We start from the raw sequence: 21,196 nt of genomic DNA, 5'->3' as shown, positions 1-21,196 counted from the left end.
GAGTTCAATTTCTTCAGCTTACCACAACAAAACTGGGTGACAGTTTCGTGATGACCAAACACCAGGTACCATGAAGATCTCTGCTCTAACAGAGAAAAGGTTTAACAGAGGGCAGGTCCAAATTAAAGGAATACATTTGACACAATTGCAGCAAATTACCAAGAACCACTGGTGAACATTCTGCTTCAAATGGCTTCAAATCAAAACCAGGTACCCTCCTTAAAAATGTGCTTCAGAAAAATCCAAGTGATGTTTCCCATCTTGTAAGTAAAGAAAGGATCAGAAGGAAATAATGAACGGCAAAGACCAGGCATTAATTACCAGAGTTCCTGGCCTCGAAGTTATTCCTTTGCCTTTCTGTGAAGTAAAGCACTTTCAGCCCGTTGTTATCAGCAGAGGAGTAGTGAGGTCTGCGCTCTAGATTGTGGTAAGAAGTAATCTCTAATCCTCCTGCCTCTGTCCCCGTCTCAGTCCTCTGGAGAGACTCCGTCCCTCCGTGCCTCACCCTCCTCCTCAGCTCATGGTTTCACTTTCTCCCGTCCTCCCTCCCGTCATCGATAGTGGGACACAGCAAGTTGCGGAGAAGGGACCTGGAATGAAGCTTGCTGCTTTCAAGTTCTTCCATTCCAGATAAAAACCGTCAACCCAGAGGAGCTAAATAAGGCACCTGGAAAGCAGGAACCGGTTCGTCATGAGCGACACGGTGGGTATCGGCTTGACACAGCATTCCCACGCTTGCCACAAGCCCCGGGGGCAGAGCCTGCGGGGCTGCTCCATCCACGGCATCCGCTCGCCACCTTCCGAGCAGGGCGAGGAAAAGTAAAAGGGAAACAAAGAAGAAAGAAAAAGAAAAGGCTTCTGCCGAAACCCGGGATCGAACCAGGGACCTTTAGATCTTCAGTCTAACGCTCTCCCAACTGAGCTATTTCGGCTGCTGTGGTACCACTTTAAACGTGAGGTCAGTAATCTGTTCTTCCCCCGCCCCCCGGTCATCCAGCCCAACTTCGCACGTGGTAGTTTGAATAAAATAGATGTTACTCGCCCTGCAGTGCCGCATACCACAAACGAATCGATGACGAGCCTTTGCAAACAAAATTATGCCGTAAGCCAAAGAAAAGTGCAGCAGTAACACAAAACTGTGTATACATTTATCCCAACACATAACCTACATGTGTTTACCATCAGGATAATGAAGTTTTGGCTTTGGTTCCCTTGTTTATTTAGGGAGTAACAGAAAACAGAACATTCTGTGGGATTCAGGAACGTTAAATTAGCAGTATTTTTGCTTCAATTTTCAGGGATGTTATTTTGAACCCTGACAAATTCTGCGCAGAGATGATGTATCACAAAGAGACGGCAACACAAAAGCACATCTGCACCCTCATTTTTCAATGGTCTTGCTGGGAGTTGCATATTCCACAGAAGCTCCATGAGTCTGCCTAAATCACAAATCCTGACTAAACACAGTTATAAGAAAAAAAATTATGCTCACATTGTTGATTAGGCATTTATTTCAAAAAGCAACAGTTATCACACTCTTTGGCTACAGGTCAAAGGTAAAGGATATACCTGAGCGCCCACATTAGTGCACATTGCCCTGGTGCTGGACACTCACCTCCCAAGTTGGTATTTATTTGCACATCCCATGGCTTTAAAAACCAAGCTACCCGTGAGAGTGTCCTCTCTTCACGCTCTCTGCTGGCTGTGGGGGGAGAAAGGCTGCTTTGCAAGATTGTTCACTGCTGCTCCCTTGTGTTGGTCAAAAAAAAAAAACCTACAGCTTGTTTTTTTTAATCTCTGTCTCTTCTACAGTAATAGAATTTAACAATTTCCTTTACTGCTTGGGGAAGCAGAAGCCTTTTCTCAAACCAGCCACATGCATATTAGATGACATACACCCCCGTATTTGCTTTTATTTTCTGAGTACATTTTTCCTCAAGTCGTTGCCTTTTTGGGAAGTCTTGTGGGACAAACACTGTTCTTCAGGAGCTCATGTATTTTCAGAAGTCAAAGACCTGTTTTCAGAAGTAAAAAGGCTGAGAGGAGTGGGCCAACAATCTTGTGACTGAAAACAAACTAAAAAATTTAATTTAGGGAGAGGTTAAAAAGAACTACTCACACCATCATACTAAAGAGGTGTGCAACCAACATACTGACGCAAAATCTCATCTTCTCATGATTTTTCACCACCACTGACAACAATTGTTTTGCTGAGAAATTATGAATGTAATCCCTTAATAACTATGTTTCCTGCTGATGCAGCTAAAACAATCTTGTGATCTTGGCTGCAGATTAACTCCAAATGTGTCATGACACGGAGAGAAGTCAAAACACTACCGATTCAAGAGTTTTCATATATTACCACAACAATCAGAGATACTATGAACCAATAGGTTAGCTTGATTTTCATTATTTTTAGAAGCCTTTGGTAGTGGAAATGGCAATGGAAATAAAAACTATAGGCAATGCAAACCAAAATGAAATGAAGAGGACAATTCAGTCTCAGATATAGTATATTTAACACAACAGTCACTTTTTTCCCAAAAAGAAGGGATTCTGTATTATTCCTCCTACTGAAGAGTAGAAAGATACTTGCATTTCATAGCTATTTAAAGAGCATAAGAACACAGTTTTTGCAAAATGGAGCATTCTAAGTTAAAAAAGGACACTTTTTTCACCCACCACTTTTTTCCTATATCAAATAAAGACAAACAAAAGCTATTTTCTAGCCCATCATATCATGACAATGTAAACAGCCTCAACCACAGCTGATATCCCTTTATGCCAATCAGCATACAAGTGTAAGCAAGTGCCAAGGTCAGACCAGGGGAAGCCTTGGAGGAAGTAAGGGTTATCTCTCTTGCACAAACTGGAGCTAATACACACGAACACTCAAAGGCACCACAGGCCACAGTTTGCAGAGTAAGCGGGGGATGCCCCATCCCTGGAAGTGTTCAAGGCCAAGTTGGATGGGGCTTTGAGCAAGCTCGTCTTGCAAGCCACCTGCCTGTGGCAAACGAGTTAAAACTAGATGTGATCTTTAAGGTCCCTTCCAACCCAAACCATTCTATGACTGCAGATGGCCCTGCCTCAGCTGCCCACTTCAGTGTCTTCCAAATCCTTTCACTTGCTGCTGGCAAGGGATGTACTGAATAGCAGGTGTGGTACACCAAAATAATGGGGTAGCAATGTTGGTCTTCCCCAATGCACATGTGATTTCAGGAGCTGCTTCCCAAAGATCTGATCCAACTCACAACAGTAACCCCAAGAAGAAATGCAAACCAACAGCTGTTTCCACGACTGAACCTGGAGAGAAAACCCTGGCCAAAAGCCAGTCGTCCTTCTTTCTAAAGAAGTGACATACACTTTTACTCCATTTATTTTCTTATTGGTGTAACCTTTGTTCTGTGACACAAACCTCAAGAGAATGGCCTCAAAGATTAGTGTTCACAGTATTTTACATCGCTCCCCTTTTGCCTTTTGCAGAAATGCTTCCCAGTAAAAATGGTAAGAAATAAAACCTAAAAGCATTACACTTCTCCACAGTGTCAGTTCACTAGTTGATCCTTTCTTTCTTTCTTCCTACAGAAACCATAGACTTAATGGCAAAATAAGCTGTTTTCTTTGACAGGAAAAAGACTTTCTCCTCTGAAAAGAAATGGTCCTACTGGAGCACTCACCTGCTAAGACAACCTGATCTACAGCAAAGTGTGTGTGTGTGGCTCAGCTTCGCGAACCAAGATTTGGGAAGGGCTCTCCCCACGTGGGTGTGCCCTTCCAGCCTGCGCAGTGGATTTTAGGTGAGGCACAGCGTTTAAGTCCTGAGGGTTCATCTGCCACAGCTAAGCGAGCTTGGACCGTGCCAGTGAAGTCCTCAGGACTAGAACCCACAGCACCCGGCATTTCCCAGGAGGTCTCCCATCCAAGTACTAATCCGGGGCTGACCCTGCTTAGCTTCCGAGATCTGATAGGATCAGATGTCAGGGAGGCATTTAACTGCCTTCTTACAGCAAAGTAGCTCAAAGAAAAAAAAACCTCCTAGGTTTTTTAAAATATACATTTAAATATTTTTAAAATGTGTATGCATGTATTTATTTTTATATATATAAATAAAAGTAGGAATACTGAGCCAAAAATCTCAAATGCTTGAAAGGATTAAAAAATAAATAAATAAAACAGAACAGCTTCCATTAACAATTGATCCTTTTGAAAAATACGCTCCCAGTAGTATCACTTGTTTGGATAGGCACGTGAATATCAAAGCTTGCATCTTCAGCATCTAAACATTCAAAACAATTTTCAAAAGATCTATTAATAAACCAACCACACACTACTGCCTTCTACTGTGTTTCTGGTAGCACTACCATAAGTTAATTGATTTTTAGTGTTCTAAAGATACTGTACCTATTCTGAAGGTTTAAAATAAAGTTTATGTACATTTAAAATAAGATTAAATAATCTCTAATCTCTCCTCCTAAAGACACATCATCACAAGTATTCCAGTATAAGCAGATGTGAAAGATACAGACTTGCATGCATCTCACCCAAAGCAGCTGCCACAGTAACCACAAATACAGCTAGAACAGATCTTTGCAGCACTTCAGCTGTTTCTGGTACTGACTTTTGTAAAATACAGAACATTAAGATGGATATTGTAAGGAAGGATACATATTGTATGGAAGCTGTATCTCAAGAAAAATACCAAAATTATGACAATATTTGAATGTCACCAGCAAAGTGTGTTCGACACTGAAATTTAAGTGATTGATCCATGTAAGTGTATCCAGTAAGCAAAGTGTGCTAAGAAACCAATACATACTAAGTCCAGCAACCTCTGTCCTTTGTAAATGGAGGTTTTGACTTCCAAATCAAGTTTCAGAAACCCAAAAAATATAATTGCCACACGAGTCAAGTGTAGTGTTATCCCAGTTTGTCACGGAAAACTCATCTTCAATAACACACTCCCAGACTTCAGAACACATACTTGGCACAATGGTACACCTAGAAACTTCCTGCTTAGCCTTCTTTTAGGATGACTCTTGCTAACCAGAAGTGGCATGTTATCAACAACACCATGCACCACACAAGAGGTGTGAGGAAGTTGGGAGCATTTGTGTTTTAAGAGTTAACTCCCAATTCTGAGACACTTTTGAAGTCACAGCAGCTTCTGAGTACACCACAGCATTCCAGTGGTATGCTTCTTTTGCAGCTCTGTTCAGGGGCCACAGAAGGCTCTGGGACTGTGCCAAGTCCAGAAGCTCAAGTGATAAAACCAAGAAGAACAGCATCTTCTGTGTCTGCCACACCACCTCGAAGCCAAAGAAGTGAAGTTAATTTTTTCAGGATAGAGGCAGAGCCAAGAAATTTAAAAAAAAACCAACCTGCCATCTGCATTTTAAGCATGTTTTTCTGAATTAAGAGAAACCAGCTGCAACATAACTTTTATTGCTAAATCAACTTAGAAAAATATTCATGGACATAATTATAGCATCAAAGTTTTTTCCAAATTTGACATTAAAACTCAAATATTGTTTTATCTTTAAAATGTTTGTTACAGAAAAACAAAATTGTGCAATGCTGCATTGAATAAGGTCTGCCAACCCACAAGTCACAGAAAAACAAGCATTTAAAAACATTTTCCCCATAAATATCCTTCATATCATCGGAAATAATGTCATTGGAATGTTAACTGTGTTCCAGTATTTCAAGTTTGTTACAAATATTTAAGAAAAAGAAATGAACATGTAAAAGACAGCAGTACAGTAAAACAAGGACAAATTTAAGAAAATGCTTCTGGAAATCTCAGTGAGAACACCTGCTACTTCTTGACCCATTTTCCCCCTTGCTAATCTCAAAAAGGGGCATTTAACGTTAAACAGTAGGTAAGAGTTTAATCAGCCATCTACAGGAGTTAATACTGCCCCAACAGAGAAATGGACGGAACCATATGAGGGCCATATATAGCTTTTAGCAACCAATTCATACTCACCAAAAAAATACATTTCTCTCTTTGATCAAAAATAAAACCCAAATCTTTGAAGTGGCAAAAATAATATATTACAATGTAAAAACAAACTGATAAAGATGAACAATTCAGAACTAAAACAAATCTAACTGAAAGTCCCAAAGCTGTAATCGCAATTAATTATTCTTAATTAATAAGGCAGATTTTACTTTAGTTACACTAATTTGTAGCATTATAAAATGCTTCACTCCATACAGTTCTTTAAAATCAATACCTAATGAGAATAGAGTATTGCACCAAAAGCTGAAATTAACAAGTTCAACTTATAAAGTGCTGAAACCGTTCCAAAGTTGTGCCACGCTGCAGCTCTGTGCTCATCAGGGTTCCTGTATCTTGAAAACATTGAGTCCAACGTGGCCACTTGATTGCAGGCTTTGAAGAAAAGACCATACATGAGGTAGAAAAAACTCCTTCAGTTCTGCGCCACCCTATGGATCACTGAGGTGTGCAAATGGCTCTGACACAGGAAAGGGCTCCAAAGCTTTTTCCGAGTTTTTCCAATTGTGAAAGTTTTCTTTGTACCACTCAACTAGTATGGAGAGAATGCTGATGAGTCAAGCTGACCAGAGATAACAGGGAAATTCAAATATTCCACAGACATCATAAGACTAACAACATGCTAAGTGATCATTATGCAAAATTTTAACCTATGGTATTATAAAAATCTAGTTTAAATTTTATAAATTCTTTATGCAAGACTTATTCTAGAACAAAACAGTGATCAAATTTTTTAAAATCATATAAATTCACTACTTAAGAAGCAGACAATTCTACATAAAACCAAAGTGTTAAATTCTATGTCAAGCGTCTCATTAACTGACCTATATAACCCTTTCCCCCACGTTCCCTTTCCCTCCTCCCATCACTTCTAAACCAGTGTAAAAGCCATCAGTCCTACTTGTTTTCTTTATTCCTTCTTTCCAAGGCACTTTAGGTCTCCATCCTAAGTTGTGCATCTTTTCTGAATTCATTGGGTACCTCAGGTCATTCGTAGGCCTGATGAAGTACAAAATGGACACGGAAAACAGTTTGATTAGACTTGTTCATTAATAAGAGATGCAGTACCTCACATAGTCTTCAAAGGAATATTAGGTATGCTTCAGTTTTGAAAATTCACATCAACATGAACAGATTGCATTGCCTACAAAGAACACGTGGCAGCTGAGTGTAGCTACAACAATTACAATTCAGTTTGTACAGTCAGCTACTTGGAATTGACTAGAATAAATATGAATTAATATTTTATTGGCACAAAAATGAATGCAAAACTCGACACACTGCCAATGCAATTGTGCAAGTCAGTGCACTTGCCACGCAAAGCCAGTGTTTGCTAATATTAGCATTTACGTTTTTCATCCTGAAAACCCACAAATTTACACATACTTCAGGTTTAAAATACACAGCCTTCCAAAGGTTGTCATTACAGTGTCTCAGTAGCCACACAAACTTAGTCATACTGAATATGTAGAACCCCAAACTGCAAGCTTCAATACAGAAAGAGATATCTGATATTTAAGCATGACAGAAAGAGATATCTGATATTTAAGCATGACACAAATCTTCACTTCCGCAGTCTGGCAGATAGGTAGTCTAGTCTAACACTCCTGCATTACTGGGGCTGGTACACTGAATAGTCAAAGTACATGTGCAAACACAAACCAAGTACTACCACTGTTATAACATGCTGATCTCAAGCAGAAGCAGAACTAATTTTTTCATAGCAAGTAACCCCCATGACCTTTAAGTCACTCATTATAGAATTAAATAATCATTAGTTAAGTATCTTACCACTTCTTTATAAGATTTCAACATTCTTTGAAGCATGTATTCTCACATGGCTAGTTTTCCCAAGCCCATTTATGTTTAAACATTAGCAGACAGGGCCCAATACACATAAAGAAACATCCCAAGCTGAATTACACTGAGACCTACTGAACACTCACATCATGTGAGCCAAAGGCAATTTGTTCAAAGTCCTGTGATACACTCAGATAGGATTCTAAAGAACACTTCCTTTTCAAAACAAAAGTTAGTACATTTAAAGACACTTCAGTTGCCATGATAACAATCCACATGTGAACAGAAAGTGAGAATTCTAAAGGCCATAATACTTAACTGCTATCAGTAGACACGTCATTTCTAATCACTCTGGAGAGAGTGATATCTAAAGTAAGCAGAGGCTCATTGTTGCTGCAGAAAAGAAATGGAGATAAAAGAACAGAGCCAAACTAAGCCTGAAATTAAGGACAGAAACACACAGCAAAAGCGTATCTGTAAAAGCTCTAAAATTTTTACCACTGCCCTAACTTTGGTACCTTAAGAGTTTTACATCTACTTTTGAGGTAGCAGCTTCAGTCTAAAACTAACTACACTCCATAAGTGCATATTTCTGCCTGGAGACAATGAGTCTTATTATAAAGTACATCTAAGTTTGAATTAGTCGCATTAACGTGAAAATACCAAAGCTAAGTGACAATTGGGACTCATCTCATTCAGTGATGATGAATACAAAGTACTGAATAACCATACAAACTACCATGATGAAAAGACTTAGCTGCTGTGTAAAACCTGAACTCATCCCAAAGGGACTTCAGTAGTGAGAAGGATGAACAAAGTTTGAAGACAGACGGATTAGCATTACACATTCCTCTTCAAGACATGCACTCTGACTTAAAGATCCAAATAATAAATGGAAATCCTCTTTTTCTATACAGTGCTCTGTATAGATTATGGATGTCAAATCCAGTAGCCAAAAAAAAAGAAAAAATATTAAGAAAGCAAACCAGCTCTTACTCCCTCAAGTGTTTCCCTCCTTCAGAGCAGAAACACTTTCACAAAAAACTATTTGGCAAAAGTCTCAGAAACCTTTAGGACAAAGCTATGCTGGATGTGCAGGATATCCTGAATGTCCTCCACATTCCTTACCTGTCTTTGACATAATCCATCCAGTGCTCCATTTCAGATTCTGAACTGGTCTTCTTTATCTGTCAAGAACAGAAACAATTACCACCCTCATACATTTTGCACTGTCTAAACATACATTTAAAAAATAGGAGGGTTTAAGAAGATTTAAGTCTGTTAAAAACAAACAAACACAAAAACTACAAACAGATGGTCTTTTGCAAACTGACTTTTCAAACTACTGAAATTACCAAAATTATCTAGAACAATTCCAATACATCTCCTTCATCTGAGCACTCTCAAAACATCCATAATCAAATTGTTAGATTTTAATAGTGCCCAATTCTCAAACAAAAATTAAAGCAGCCAGCATGAAAAAAACCAATAAATGATATTTAATTATTATGCCAGTTAGGATAACTGATGAAGCAGTCCAACACAGAACAGCCCGTACTGCAAACTTACACAGTACAGCTGTCACAGAAAGGGTAGCACACTGTTCTGCTACAATTACCTTCCAAGAACCACTGCAAATCTAAGCTCTTTCAGAGTTACAAAAGGTTTGTAAAAGAATGGTTCACACATGTAATGAAAACTGGTAAAGAAAAGCATCAGAACTGTTTACTCACTAAATGGATTAGTTCCTTAGCAAGCTGGACAATGGACAGCTCAAAGTTAGTTCCAATGTTATAAATTTCACCTGGCTTCCCCTCCTTCAGGACAGTAAGGAATGCTTCTACCACATCAGTTGCATAAAGGAAATTCCTTCTTTGAAGCCCAGAACCATGAATACAGCTTAGGAAAAGAAAAAGACAAAAATTTGTATTAATTCTCAGACACATTCAATTTATTGGACTGTGTTTAAACAGTTTTGCTTTTAGGTGTTACCTAAAGGTACCTTAAGTAGCTGACAAGCAAACAATCCTCTACTTTAAGGAAATCCTATTGTTAAAATAAGTGATTCATAACTTAGTTATGAAACTATCATTTACAAACTGTAGCACACATTTATAACTGTAATTACAGTTTTATAGCACAAATACCACAAACCAAAAATTACCTACCATTTTCTGTTCTGGTGCAACAAAGATATAAACTTTGGAATAACCTAAGGAATAAAAAAATATATTATTCTGCTATTTTAGAAGCTGTTAAATCTACAAAGAATAAGGTATTTCACTAGTGAAGCATCATTAAGTATTTTATTAAGATCCTTTAAATACTGTTAAGTTTTATTAAGTCTAATGAAAGAATGTATCAAGCCTAGAAACTGCAAGGATTTCGGTCTTAAAAGTAGATGCCTCGATTTTATTGTAAACCTTACCTTTCTGGCAGTTACAAATGTAACATTTTTACAAAAGTAAAACAAGTTCCATTACTTTTTGCACACAGCAGTGCACTACAGTCTAACTAGAAACAATTTTTGCCAGCAGGTCAGAAAAAGGTTTAAACATCCAGCAAACTGAAGTAAATCAAAAAGTAAGAGTTGTTAAAATAGTTATATTTGGATAGAACCAATAGAGAATTTCAAGGTAACTAAACACAGATCAAGTGACAGACACTAGTTTGCTGCACAAATATTTACAATATTATGTTCAGCTACAAGCTTAGATCCATTCATGATGCCCCAGAAACTTCAGAACAGTAGGCCCCACTATTAAAGTTCTCAAACTGAAGCCATTAGAAAACTACTCAAGTTATTTTAATTTTGTTAACTTAATACTTTAAACATAGGAGCAGACATACTAGGTAAAACTAACAATTCATCTAGCCCAATGGTGTGTTTTCACTGGTAACTAAAACTGGGTATATGAGGAAGACTATATCTAAGTCAAAAGCAAGCATATCGAGACCTCTACACCCCTGACTATACTCCCAGTAATCATGCAGCCTGCAGCCAGGCATTTCCCCAGTCACAGATCAGTGAAAAAATGTATATTTTAAAAACATTGTTTATCCACCTGCAATAATGTAGGGGAAAATAAATTTATTTTTTAAAAAAGGGCAATTCCAATTAAAAAATACCACAGTAGAACTGCAAAATATATTTTGCATAAATTCCAAACTTCAAAGAGTATGTGTGATTATCACTTTCATTCCATCAGTATATTTCCACTCACTAGCATAGCAGATTTTGGTATAGACTTAAAAAGGCAGCTTGCTCTCACTAATAACTATTTTAAATAGTCGCCCTGCAAGGTCTGCATGAACAATGCAAAGACAAGTCACTTTACACTACTTCTCCCCTTATATCTGAAGCTTTATCTTATCTCTTTGCTGTACAGGTTAGAACACCACTTTCTATACCAGACATATTGTGTTCTCACATTTTACTTTTTGAAATGTTTACCTTGGTTATTAAATGCTCCCAATTATAGAACATGACATATGATTTAATGTAATTTGTAGGAGAACCCTGCCAAAATATCCCTTGAAAAAACAGAAAAATTACAAAACAAAGTCACTGTCATAAGAGTCATGTAAATAACTACAAGTCTCTCACTGAAGTTTTATTGACAACCAAAAAATTTGTGTTTGCAGTAAGACATGTTAGCATGAGTTCAAAATATATAATCACATGTTAGTTGCAGGAGTGCTTTTTCCAAAAGTCACTGCATTCATATGAGAAAAGTGCAACATCACTGTGACCCTGAATGATGGTACCCTGAAGCTCAGAGTAAAGCACAATTTAACTTACTTTTTCTGGATACTGATGTGGTCCATAAACATTACTGCTCCGTGTGATAACAGCTGGAAACTTGAGAGCATTAAATACACATGTGATTATAAGAAAATATATACCAGTAAAAATCTGTAGGCTTCTTGCTGATCGATAAACAATAAACTGACACATGTTCAGTGCTTATTCACAAATCTGCAAGACTTTACAAATATTAGTGAATTAAGCTATCTGCATTTCTGCCAAATAGGTAAGGGCATCCAGCCTCCTCAGCCTGTTAGAAGCACCACAAGTGACAAATGTTTGAAATCTCTGTCTTGCTCTGGAACCACCATGGAACATTGCACATGTGTATCTGCTTGACTGAAGACTAGCTTACTCCTATTTATTCCAAGATGATGCTTCACAGTCATCAACATCCTATTCATGCCCACTATTTATCAAAAACATCATATATCAAGAACAAAAGCCTAAAGTATTCAAAATTTTAAATATTTTTCCTGAAGCAAATCTAATAGGGCTTTTTCTTCTTTTTTTGCTTTAACTATAAGCCTAGTTTTAATACAATTTCAATTCTGCACATTCTACTTCTATGTAATACGTCTGTATTTCCTTTAAGCTTAGCACTGGTTTTTAAATCCTATTGTTCTCTTTGACTATTTTATCAAAGCACACGTTTAGACATTACAGTTCAGATTTAAAAAAGAAAAATTAAAAACATCTGACCTGTCATGCAGTGCATCTCCACCACTTATTGGTGGACATGCTCCAATGCATCCAAACTAAAGGACTAACATGGAAAGAGGTAGCACTGTGTGGATTAGTACTGGCTTTTCTTTTATACATAATACAGACATTAAGTATGGGCTTCACAGTTTCTGAAGCTTCCATCGACTTACTTGATACCTTTCCCAGTAAGACTGAACAAAACACTCTGCAGCTGCTTTAGAGGAGGCATAGGGATTTGTTGGACGTTTTGGTGAAGATTCATCAAATTCCTAAAATGAAAAGAAAAATTTGCATTACTCAATTTCCTTCGTCCAGGTAAGCCTTAAAGTTACAAAAGAAATAAAAATCCCTAAATATCCAAGCACATCAGTCTGACAAAGTACACAACAAAAGTCAGTATATTTATGGAACACAGGGGGCAGCCAGATTACCAGCAGTAATATCTTTTTACTTCTAGCAGAGTATCTCAAGGTAGCAGGGCCTTAGATTTTTATCTTGTAAAATAATCACTGTTGCTACAGGGAGGCTCCATCCTTCTCAGGTTCATACTGCCTCAGAATGCCATTGCACCACCACTAACAAACTGACCTAAGTTAAAGGGATCTTAAACTTTTCTATAAATTTTATTTCTGTAAGAAGTGTAGAATTGCAACCCAAAAGCCTCTAAAGCAAGACTTCCAACAATTTTGACCACTTCCAGAACAGTTAGCTTTCCAGGCTAACTTGCCACTTCAAACTTCTCATCTGGAGGGAAAAAAAACCAAACCGACACAAATGAAAAAAAAGAGGGATACTACTCAAAGCATGATTTGTAACAACATGATTAAGAGACTTACTGTTCTTGTCTGACCTTTGCCTCTAAAATTAACTGGGCCTTCTCCCCACAAAACAACTCTACACAAACTTCTAGTGTGATTTGCAAAGAGAAGAAAAAAAGCAGATCAAAGTGCTCTTTTCAATGCCCAGAGGCAGAAAAATTTCACCTGAAGGTAGCAGCCAAACCACTGATTTACATGCAAGAAAACATTATCCTTGCATATCTTAAAGTCTACAGATGGAAGTGGAGTTGAAGGAACTGAACAAGACATTGTAGCAATAGGGAAGAGCATAGAACTCTTCTGAAGTACATTATTATTATTTTCATGGACCATGGCATAAGGCTTCTTGACTGTTATTTATGCCTCCAAAAAATGAACATGCATATTTTGCCTTTTTACTGATCTAAATTACATTTCCTGAATTAAGGTCAGGCATAAATTGTCAAAAATCAAAGACTTTCATAGAACAATAAAGATCTGAATACTTCTTAGAGTCATATGGGAAATGTTTCCTGTTTGAATTGTCACTCCCTACAGTTGTTAGCATTTAGCTAGAGTATAAAAGTATGAAAGCAGTAGTTCCCTGCCTGTCAAACTGTGCACATTGCTGAAGTCTCATGAATGCTCCAAGACAAAACCTGTATAATATTTTGATACTATCTGAGAAGTATTCATGTCATTAATGACCCCAATCTCACTGCTTTAGGTAATAGACAGGCAATATAAAATACGCTACCAAAAAAAAAAATCAGGACAATTTTGATACTCAGCTTTATAGAAACAACCAGTGCTTATTTACATGTTTCAGTACTGTCAGAAATAGCTTGAAAGTCACACATTTAGAGAGGCCAAGAAAAGTTATGACTCAGTTTGTTTTCACTATTAAAAGCAAATAAAGCTAGCAAAACTCCCATGCACTTTCAAACTCACCTCATCAGTGCTCCCTCCATATACTTCATCTGTACTAACATAGACAAATTTCTCCACATTGGCTTCATGTGCAGCAGCAACCAGCACGTTAGTGCCATAAACATTCACGTATGTGAACTCCAGGGCACGCCAAAATGAAAGATCTACATTAAAAAATTCAGACAGTTCTGATTAAATTTAGGCAAGTTGGGTTATTGGTTCCCACTGAATAATACTGGAGGCTGAAATACAGACTTGCAGATTGCAAGATCATTATTAAATAAAGGGACTTTCTACACTTACTTGAAGACAAAAATCTTTGCTCTCAAGAGGCTGGAATCAAGAAGAAAAGCGTACTGGCTGTGGACTTTTTAACCTAAAGCAGCATTATCTAACTTTATTTAAGCACAACTACTTCCCTTCTCACTAGGAAAGGTTATGTATGTATGTATGTATGTATGTATGGCCAGACTTGGCAAACGCAGATTTGGGCAGGGCTCTCCCCACGTGCCCTTCCAGCCTGCACAGTGGATTTTTTAGGTGAGGCACAGCGTGCGCAGAACTGGCCCCACCGTTTAAGTCCCAAGGTCCATTTGACACGGCCGAGCGAGCTCGGATAGTGACAGTGAAGTCCTCGGGACTGTCACAGCACCCAGTACTAACCAGGGCTGACCCTGCTGAGCATCCGAGATGTGACGAGATGGGATGGCAGGGAGGCATTGAACTGCCGGGGGACGGTCCCACTGAGACTCGAACTCAGGTCCTTGGGATTCAGAGTCCAGAGTGCTCTCCTTTACACCACGGGACCGCCCCAGGAAAGGTTAAGCACAGTAATAAAAGTGTCATGCAAAGACAGTGTCAAGATGCAGTAATATATAACTATTACTGTTCATTAACCAGCACCTGTTTTAATTCTTACAACTGTCCCACTGGCCTAATGACTGCGCATATCAAATCTGACAATTTCAAAAAGTATTTTCCCAGGGAACTTTCTGAGGATTTCTTCTCATGATGGAAGGAGCATGTCAGGGATTGTTCTTAATAACAGTGATGCTGAAGAGCAGTGACCTGAAATAAGCACTTTTAAGTATGATTTATTCTCTCTTTTTAGAATTGAGGCAGGATTCCGAAGGGACTTAAGCCTAATCCTTAAGCTTCCACACTGTGTTTCTTCATGTGAAGCTGGAGCCAATCAAGCAAAAACTTTGGATTATGTACAAACTCTCTCTCCCCACTGTCTTTATGACTCCATCAGTACACTGTCAGTTACATGTGAGTCCAGATGGAATTTAAAAATGTAATGCAAAAAAAAAGAAAAGGGGGCATTACCATTTATGTGAAATGAAAACAGACAACAGCCAGATGAAGCACTTTTGAAATCAAGGCTGTGAACTCCTTTAAGTTAAAAAGGCCATCAGACAGTAAATCATGTAGTTTGTAGGTACCAACTGGATCCTTGGTTTATATGAAGGAAAAAGACAAAAAGTACCAGCATATATTTCAAGCAGATATGGCCATGGAAAACAATACCAAAACATGCAGCATTGCTCACCTACATGTGTTTGGGCTGCAAAATGAAGGACTATATCTATTTTCTCAGTTTTGAAGAGTTGTTTTATAAAATCAGGTTCACAAATATCTCCCTAAAGAGAAAAAAAATTCAAACATTATTTTTGATAGAAAATAGCTTTCATCATAGAAGCACTTTTGTATGATGAAATCACACAATCATTACAAAGCAAGCACAAGACATAAACACCACTACCAACTGAGTTTTGGCAATTTCTCAATGCCATGTCTAAAAGAAGACCAGCTATAAAAGTTCACCTATTTTGAGAAACATCCTCAATGAAACTTATTTCAGGATTTACATTACTATTAACATTAGAAACACCAATGTTCCCAAAAATACACACCCCAGCAGTACAGCGTGGAACTTCAACGCTGATGCTGAAATGCCAGGTTCGGAGAGAGCAGGTAAGTTACTGGAGTCTCGCTAAGCAGACAGGGACATCTAGTGGTGAAGCGGACACGTGGCTGGATGACTTGCAAGGATTTGGGTTTTTGTTGTTTGTTCCAGTATTTATTGATATATTTACAAAAAAGAGAAAGGCATCGACCCAAAAACCATTCTTTAATTTGACACCACCAACAGCACCTTTTAAAGGTAAATGTAAGCTGACAAAACCTTTTGATATTTACCTGTTGGCTCAACTTAAACGAGACAGTACCTGAGAATGGTGTCTTGTGGAAGACTTTTGTATTTCAAAAACAAGGCAAATAACTAAACATAGTTCAAATGTATCTCTGTTTCAAGAAGTTCTCAAGTAACAATTCTGAACAACAGCATCAAAATAGTAGACTATGTCAGAAATGGTAGGAAGATGAACTGATTTTTCCTATTTCTCATGCCTGAATAAAAGAGACACACTTCAGTAAATACACTTCAGGCTCACAAATTATTTTGAACTAAATGGTTACAATTACTTTTTTAAAAAAACCTGAAATTCAAGCTTGGTGCATCTGTGCTGAGCAACAACAGAAATAGCGACAGAAATGCCCCTAATGCAAATTTCCTAAACTTTCACTTCTCTACTTTCCAAAATAGGCTTACTTCCTACAGTACCACTAGAGCATATACGCTTCTTGCAGTCTCTTAAGGTCAGTAACAATGTTATAGTTTTAATCAAAGGTGTTGCATATCAGAAATTATTTTTCCCAGTGCACTTTTTCCCGTCACTGTCAACTGCTCGGCTGCACGGCTACTCTATGTTAAGCTGTCCTTAAAAAAAAAAACAACAAACAAACCACACATACACAAAAAACCAAAATAAAAAATACTGGTCCAAGTTTTGTGACAAGATATCCCCACCCCAGTCCAAAAGCAGTATAGCCACATCATTCCTTGTTACTGTTCCCCTGCTTCAGACGGGGCTGTGACTCTTTAGAGGATGCCTTCTAGAATTCCATGCTCTCCCACACAGTTAAATGTTACTATTATCCAGGTAACAAGGCTCTTATATGGCATTCATGTATTTCGTATCACATACTGAAAACAAAGACCTCAGGAAAAATAACCAAAAAGCCAGTTTGAGCATGCTGAAACTGCATGTATGTGCACGTCTACATACAGACAGTCTCTTTACCCTCATACAACTTTTATCCCAATAGCTCAGACATAATCTCTTACTGAAATAAAGAGATCCGTTCACAAAAACAGCCATGGGGGTCACCAAACAGGTGAGGGCAAGTTAAATTCCCAACTTCACCTGAATCTAAGGAAAAACGTAAGCTTACATTTACTACCTCCAACAAAGTTGCTATTTTAGAAAACTAAACAATATGCATTTCTCAGATGTCCTGCAGCTTTGGGCAGCCCTCAAGACAGAGAGACCAGAGTCAATATTGACTTATGTAGAGAGGAAGGACCTCAGCATGAAAGCCCAGCAGTCTGTGCTTCCAAATATTGATCTGAACAATCAATCAGAGTCAATCTCTTATCTGAAGACAAAACTGTGGAAACAGTGAACTAATTTAACTGGCAAAATTTTAAAAGGAAAAGGTATACCTTGAATGCTGCCATAAGACCCCATTCCAAAATGACTGTGAACTCTGCAGCTTGAGCAAGAACACAGCCTGATGGCCATTACTGACAGAACCACAGCCTGTTGCACACCATGGAATGTGTCAAGTGGCAGAGTTTAAAGGTGCAAAATCTAAGACAGCATCAGAGAATTACAGTAGAGCTGAATCTAAGTCTATCTTGAGCACACCATATATCAAAAGTGAAACAACCATCACTAAAAAAAAATTATGCTCCCTATCAAAATTACGCTTTTATCCATTTTGTACCTTTATGATACAATCAAATACATCAACTTTCCAAAGAATACTTCATGTAAAAGACAGAATATACTGCATATTCTTACAGACTTCTGTGGATGAAATGCAAAGGCTATTAATGTGGCAAACAGGTGAAGTAAATGGTGTTAAGCCCATTGAACTGTCACATACATTGGCATATTAAATATACCGACTCATTTCTGACAATGAAAGAGTAGAAGTAATTTCAATTTCATCATAAATTAAACTAGTGGCTTCCACTTTGGGGACCTCTGGAGACTACATTACCTAGTATACAAAGGGATAATCAGTAAAAAGTCAAATTTCTAAAAGAGAAGGCTTTATCACCTGGATAAACTTGTAGTTTTCCTTCCCAGAGACAGTTTCAAGATTCTTCAAGCTTGCACAGTAGTCGAGCTAAAGAGAAATAACCACACAATATCAGTAAGTGGGCTTCATGCAAGCAACTGAGGTAACTCAAACTCAACATAATCAGTAGAAAGTCTGGGAACTAAGTAAAAACTTACTTCACAAGAAAATCTATTGTGCAAGTAGATGTAATGAAGCTTTAAAAACACAAAACTCAAAAAAAAATCTTCAATGCAAAAATTCTTAAATGAAACTTTAGAGCTTGAAGTTTCCTTTTTTTTTAATCAAATAATTATTTGTGGTGGGAACATAAACAGCAGTTGATTTTTTTGTTTGCACAGGAACAAATGGAATATCAAACAAAAATTAATAACTAACAATAACCCACATGAATTTCAATATGTTACAGACTGCATTAAAAAAAATTTACAACAGTTTTCCACATCAAGAAACAAAACAAACTATTACCTTATCTAGATTTATAATCAGATAGTTTGGATAGTTTTTCACAAGAGAGACGACTACATGTGAAGCGCTGCAGGATAGAAAAAAACATATTTTACAGTTATATACACAGGTTTAAGGTAGAAAAGAGATGACAAATTCCAACTAAGTTCAGCAATATCAAAAGCCTTTGGGGGAAGAAGGGGCTATACTCAAGAGAGGTGAAAGGCATTAAAAATATACTTTAAGATATATCAACATTATTCTATTCTATATATATACTCTATATATTATTCTCTAGAACGCAGCTGCGCTGGGCAGGGCACGTCTCCAGGATGGAGGATCACCACCTCTCAAAGATTGTCCTCTGGTGACCTCGCCACCGGCTGCCACAAGAGAGGAGCCCCAAAGAAGAGATACAAGGACTCCCTGAAACAACACCTCAGCCTTGGCCATATTGACTGCCACCAATGGTCCACTCTGGCCTCCAATCGGGATTCATGGAGACAGACCATTCATGACACTGCTGCTTCCTTTGAGAACACAGGCAGAGTCAGTCTCCAGGAGAAAAGACAACGCAGAAAGAACCGTTCCTCGCCAATATCACCTAAAGAGACGTTCCGCTGTGCCTTTTGTGACCAGACTTGCCTATCCCGTATCGGCCTTTTTAGCCACCAGCACGCTTGCAACAAGCGTGGGTAGTGCCCTTCCCAAATCTTTGTTCGCGAAGCCTGGCCATGGTGATGATACATCATTCTAATATAGTCTACATATAACCGCATACTGTTAAGAAACTAAAAGTCAGAATAAAATTTAATGCTATAATGAAAGAAATCAGCACTGCTCACAGCCACATAAAAAAACCCAATAAACTGTTAAACACTTTATTCAATTGCCTTTCTAAAATACTTTTACACTCTTTAGCTTATACATTCAATATTAGGGAGAATCAGTCAAGTCTCCTGACCTGTAATGCTGACTCCCATCACTTTGACACTATTGTGAAGTGGCAACCAGATGGCATTTCCTGTTTGGCAGAGCTTCTTGTGTACAAGAAGCTCACGCAACAGCTCAGGTTTAGCAGGGGTTATTTGCACAACAAAATCTAATCCTCTCATAGCTTCTGAGACGGACCAGACCTTTCTCCAACTTGAGCAGAGCCAACAACACTGGAGAGCTGACATGGGAAATAGCAGCTGGCTCAAAGCACTGCCACCCCAACCCACAAAATCACAGAATCATTCAGACTGGAAAAGGCCTCTGAGATCATGGAATTCAACCTATGACCGATCACCACCTTCTCAACTAGACCACAATATGAAGTGCCACATCCAGCCATGTCTTGAACACCACCAGGGACAGTGACTCCACCACCTCCCTGGGCAGCCAGTTCCAATGTCTAATCATCCTTTCTGTGAAAAAATTCCTGCTGATGTCCAACCTGAACCTCCCCTGGTGCAGCTTGAGGCGAACTCTTCCTGTCGTTGTTTGCCTGGGAAAAGAGGCCGAATCCCACCTGGCTACACCCTCCTTTTAGGGCGGTCCCGTGGTGTAAAGGAGAGCACTCCGGACTCTGAATCCCAAGGACCTGAGTTCAAGTCTCAATGTAGGGCCCACCCCCCGGCAGTTCAATGCCTCCCTGCCATCCCATCTCGTCACATCTCAGATGCTCAGCAGGGTCAGCCCCGGTTAGTATCGGGTCCTGTGACAGTCCCGAGGACTTCCCTGTCACTGTCCAAGCTCGCTCGGCCGTGTCAAATGGACCTTGGGACTTAAACGGTGGGGCCAGTTCTGTGCACGCTGTGCCTCACCTAAAACATCCACTGCACAGGCTGGAAGGGCACACCCACGTGGGGAGAGCCCTTTCCAAATCTGCGTTTGCCAAGTCTGGCCATACATACACATATTCCCTCCTTTCAGATAGATGCAGAGAGTGGTAAGATCTCCCTTGAGCCTCCTTTTCCCCAGCATAAACAAGCCCAGCTCCCTCGGCCACTCCTCATGGGACGTGTGTTCCAGACCCTTCACCAGCCCCGCTGCCCTTCTCTGGCCTCTCCTTGAACTCCTCGCGGGCCAAGGGCCGGCGGGGCAGCAACACCGGTGTGGCAGCCCCCGACTCACCGCCCCGTCCTTCCCGCGGCGAAACCCGCGACACGGGCGCGGCATCAGCAGCCCCTGAGCCACCACGGCCCGAGCCAGCGGCGCCGCAGAACCGGCCCGGGACAGGCACAGGGAAGGCGGCCCCGCGGACCCCTCACCTCACACACTCACATGAAGCCGGCGCCGCCCGTCACCAGCAGCCGCTTCTCGAACCCCACAGCGCTGCCCGCCCGCACCGACATCGCCCGCGCTTTACGGCACCAGCCCCCCCCTCCGCGCCTCTCCCCCCACAGCTGCGCGTGCGCGGCACGGCCCCGCGGGTGTCACGGACAGGCCCGCAGCACCGGCGAGAGACTCGCTGAAGACTCGCCCTTCGCC

General features: G+C 39.5%; 1 protein-coding gene and 1 non-coding gene across 2 annotated transcripts; both read right to left on the bottom strand.

Annotated features, from left to right (window-relative positions):
* Nucleotides 1–859: 859 nt before the first annotated feature.
* On the bottom strand, nucleotides 860–932 carry TRNAF-GAA (transfer RNA phenylalanine (anticodon GAA)). The gene has a single exon. It is a non-coding gene; the product is annotated as a tRNA-Phe (tRNA).
* Nucleotides 933–5,422: 4,490 nt separating this feature from the next.
* On the bottom strand, nucleotides 5,423–21,096 carry TGDS (TDP-glucose 4,6-dehydratase). Its single transcript, XM_071549500.1, has 12 exons — nucleotides 20,990–21,096; nucleotides 18,743–18,809; nucleotides 18,254–18,322; nucleotides 15,615–15,705; nucleotides 14,084–14,226; nucleotides 12,506–12,604; nucleotides 11,625–11,684; nucleotides 9,991–10,034; nucleotides 9,556–9,721; nucleotides 8,951–9,009; nucleotides 6,924–7,021; nucleotides 5,423–6,554 (listed from the first exon to the last, which is right to left on the bottom strand). The coding sequence occupies exons 1-12, from the start codon at nucleotides 21,058–21,060 to the stop codon at nucleotides 6,454–6,456; spliced, it is 1,068 nt and encodes a 355-aa protein (XP_071405601.1). The 5' UTR covers nucleotides 21,061–21,096; the 3' UTR covers nucleotides 5,423–6,453.
* Between the last annotated feature and the right edge of the window lie 100 nt (nucleotides 21,097–21,196).

This window comes from Pithys albifrons, chromosome 1 (assembly GCF_047495875.1).
Source record: "Pithys albifrons albifrons isolate INPA30051 chromosome 1, PitAlb_v1, whole genome shotgun sequence".
NCBI classification, from domain to species: Eukaryota; Metazoa; Chordata; class Aves; order Passeriformes; family Thamnophilidae; genus Pithys; species Pithys albifrons.
Note: the sequence above shows the minus strand (reverse complement) of the source record. Positions and strands in the feature narration are given on the sequence as shown.

Coding starts and splice junctions, on each gene's coding strand:
- TGDS (XM_071549500.1), bottom strand. CDS start 21,060: ATGTCGGTGCGGGCGGGCAGCGCTGTGGGGTTCGAGAAGCGGCTGCTG. Junction 12,605..14,083: donor ATGGAGGGAGCACTGATGAG/GTGAGTTTGAAA, acceptor TTTTCATTTTAG/GAATTTGATGAATCTTCACC. Junction 11,685..12,505: donor CTTACTGGGAAAGGTATCAA/GTAAGTCGATGG, acceptor AATGCTCTCAAG/TTTCCAGCTGTTATCACACG.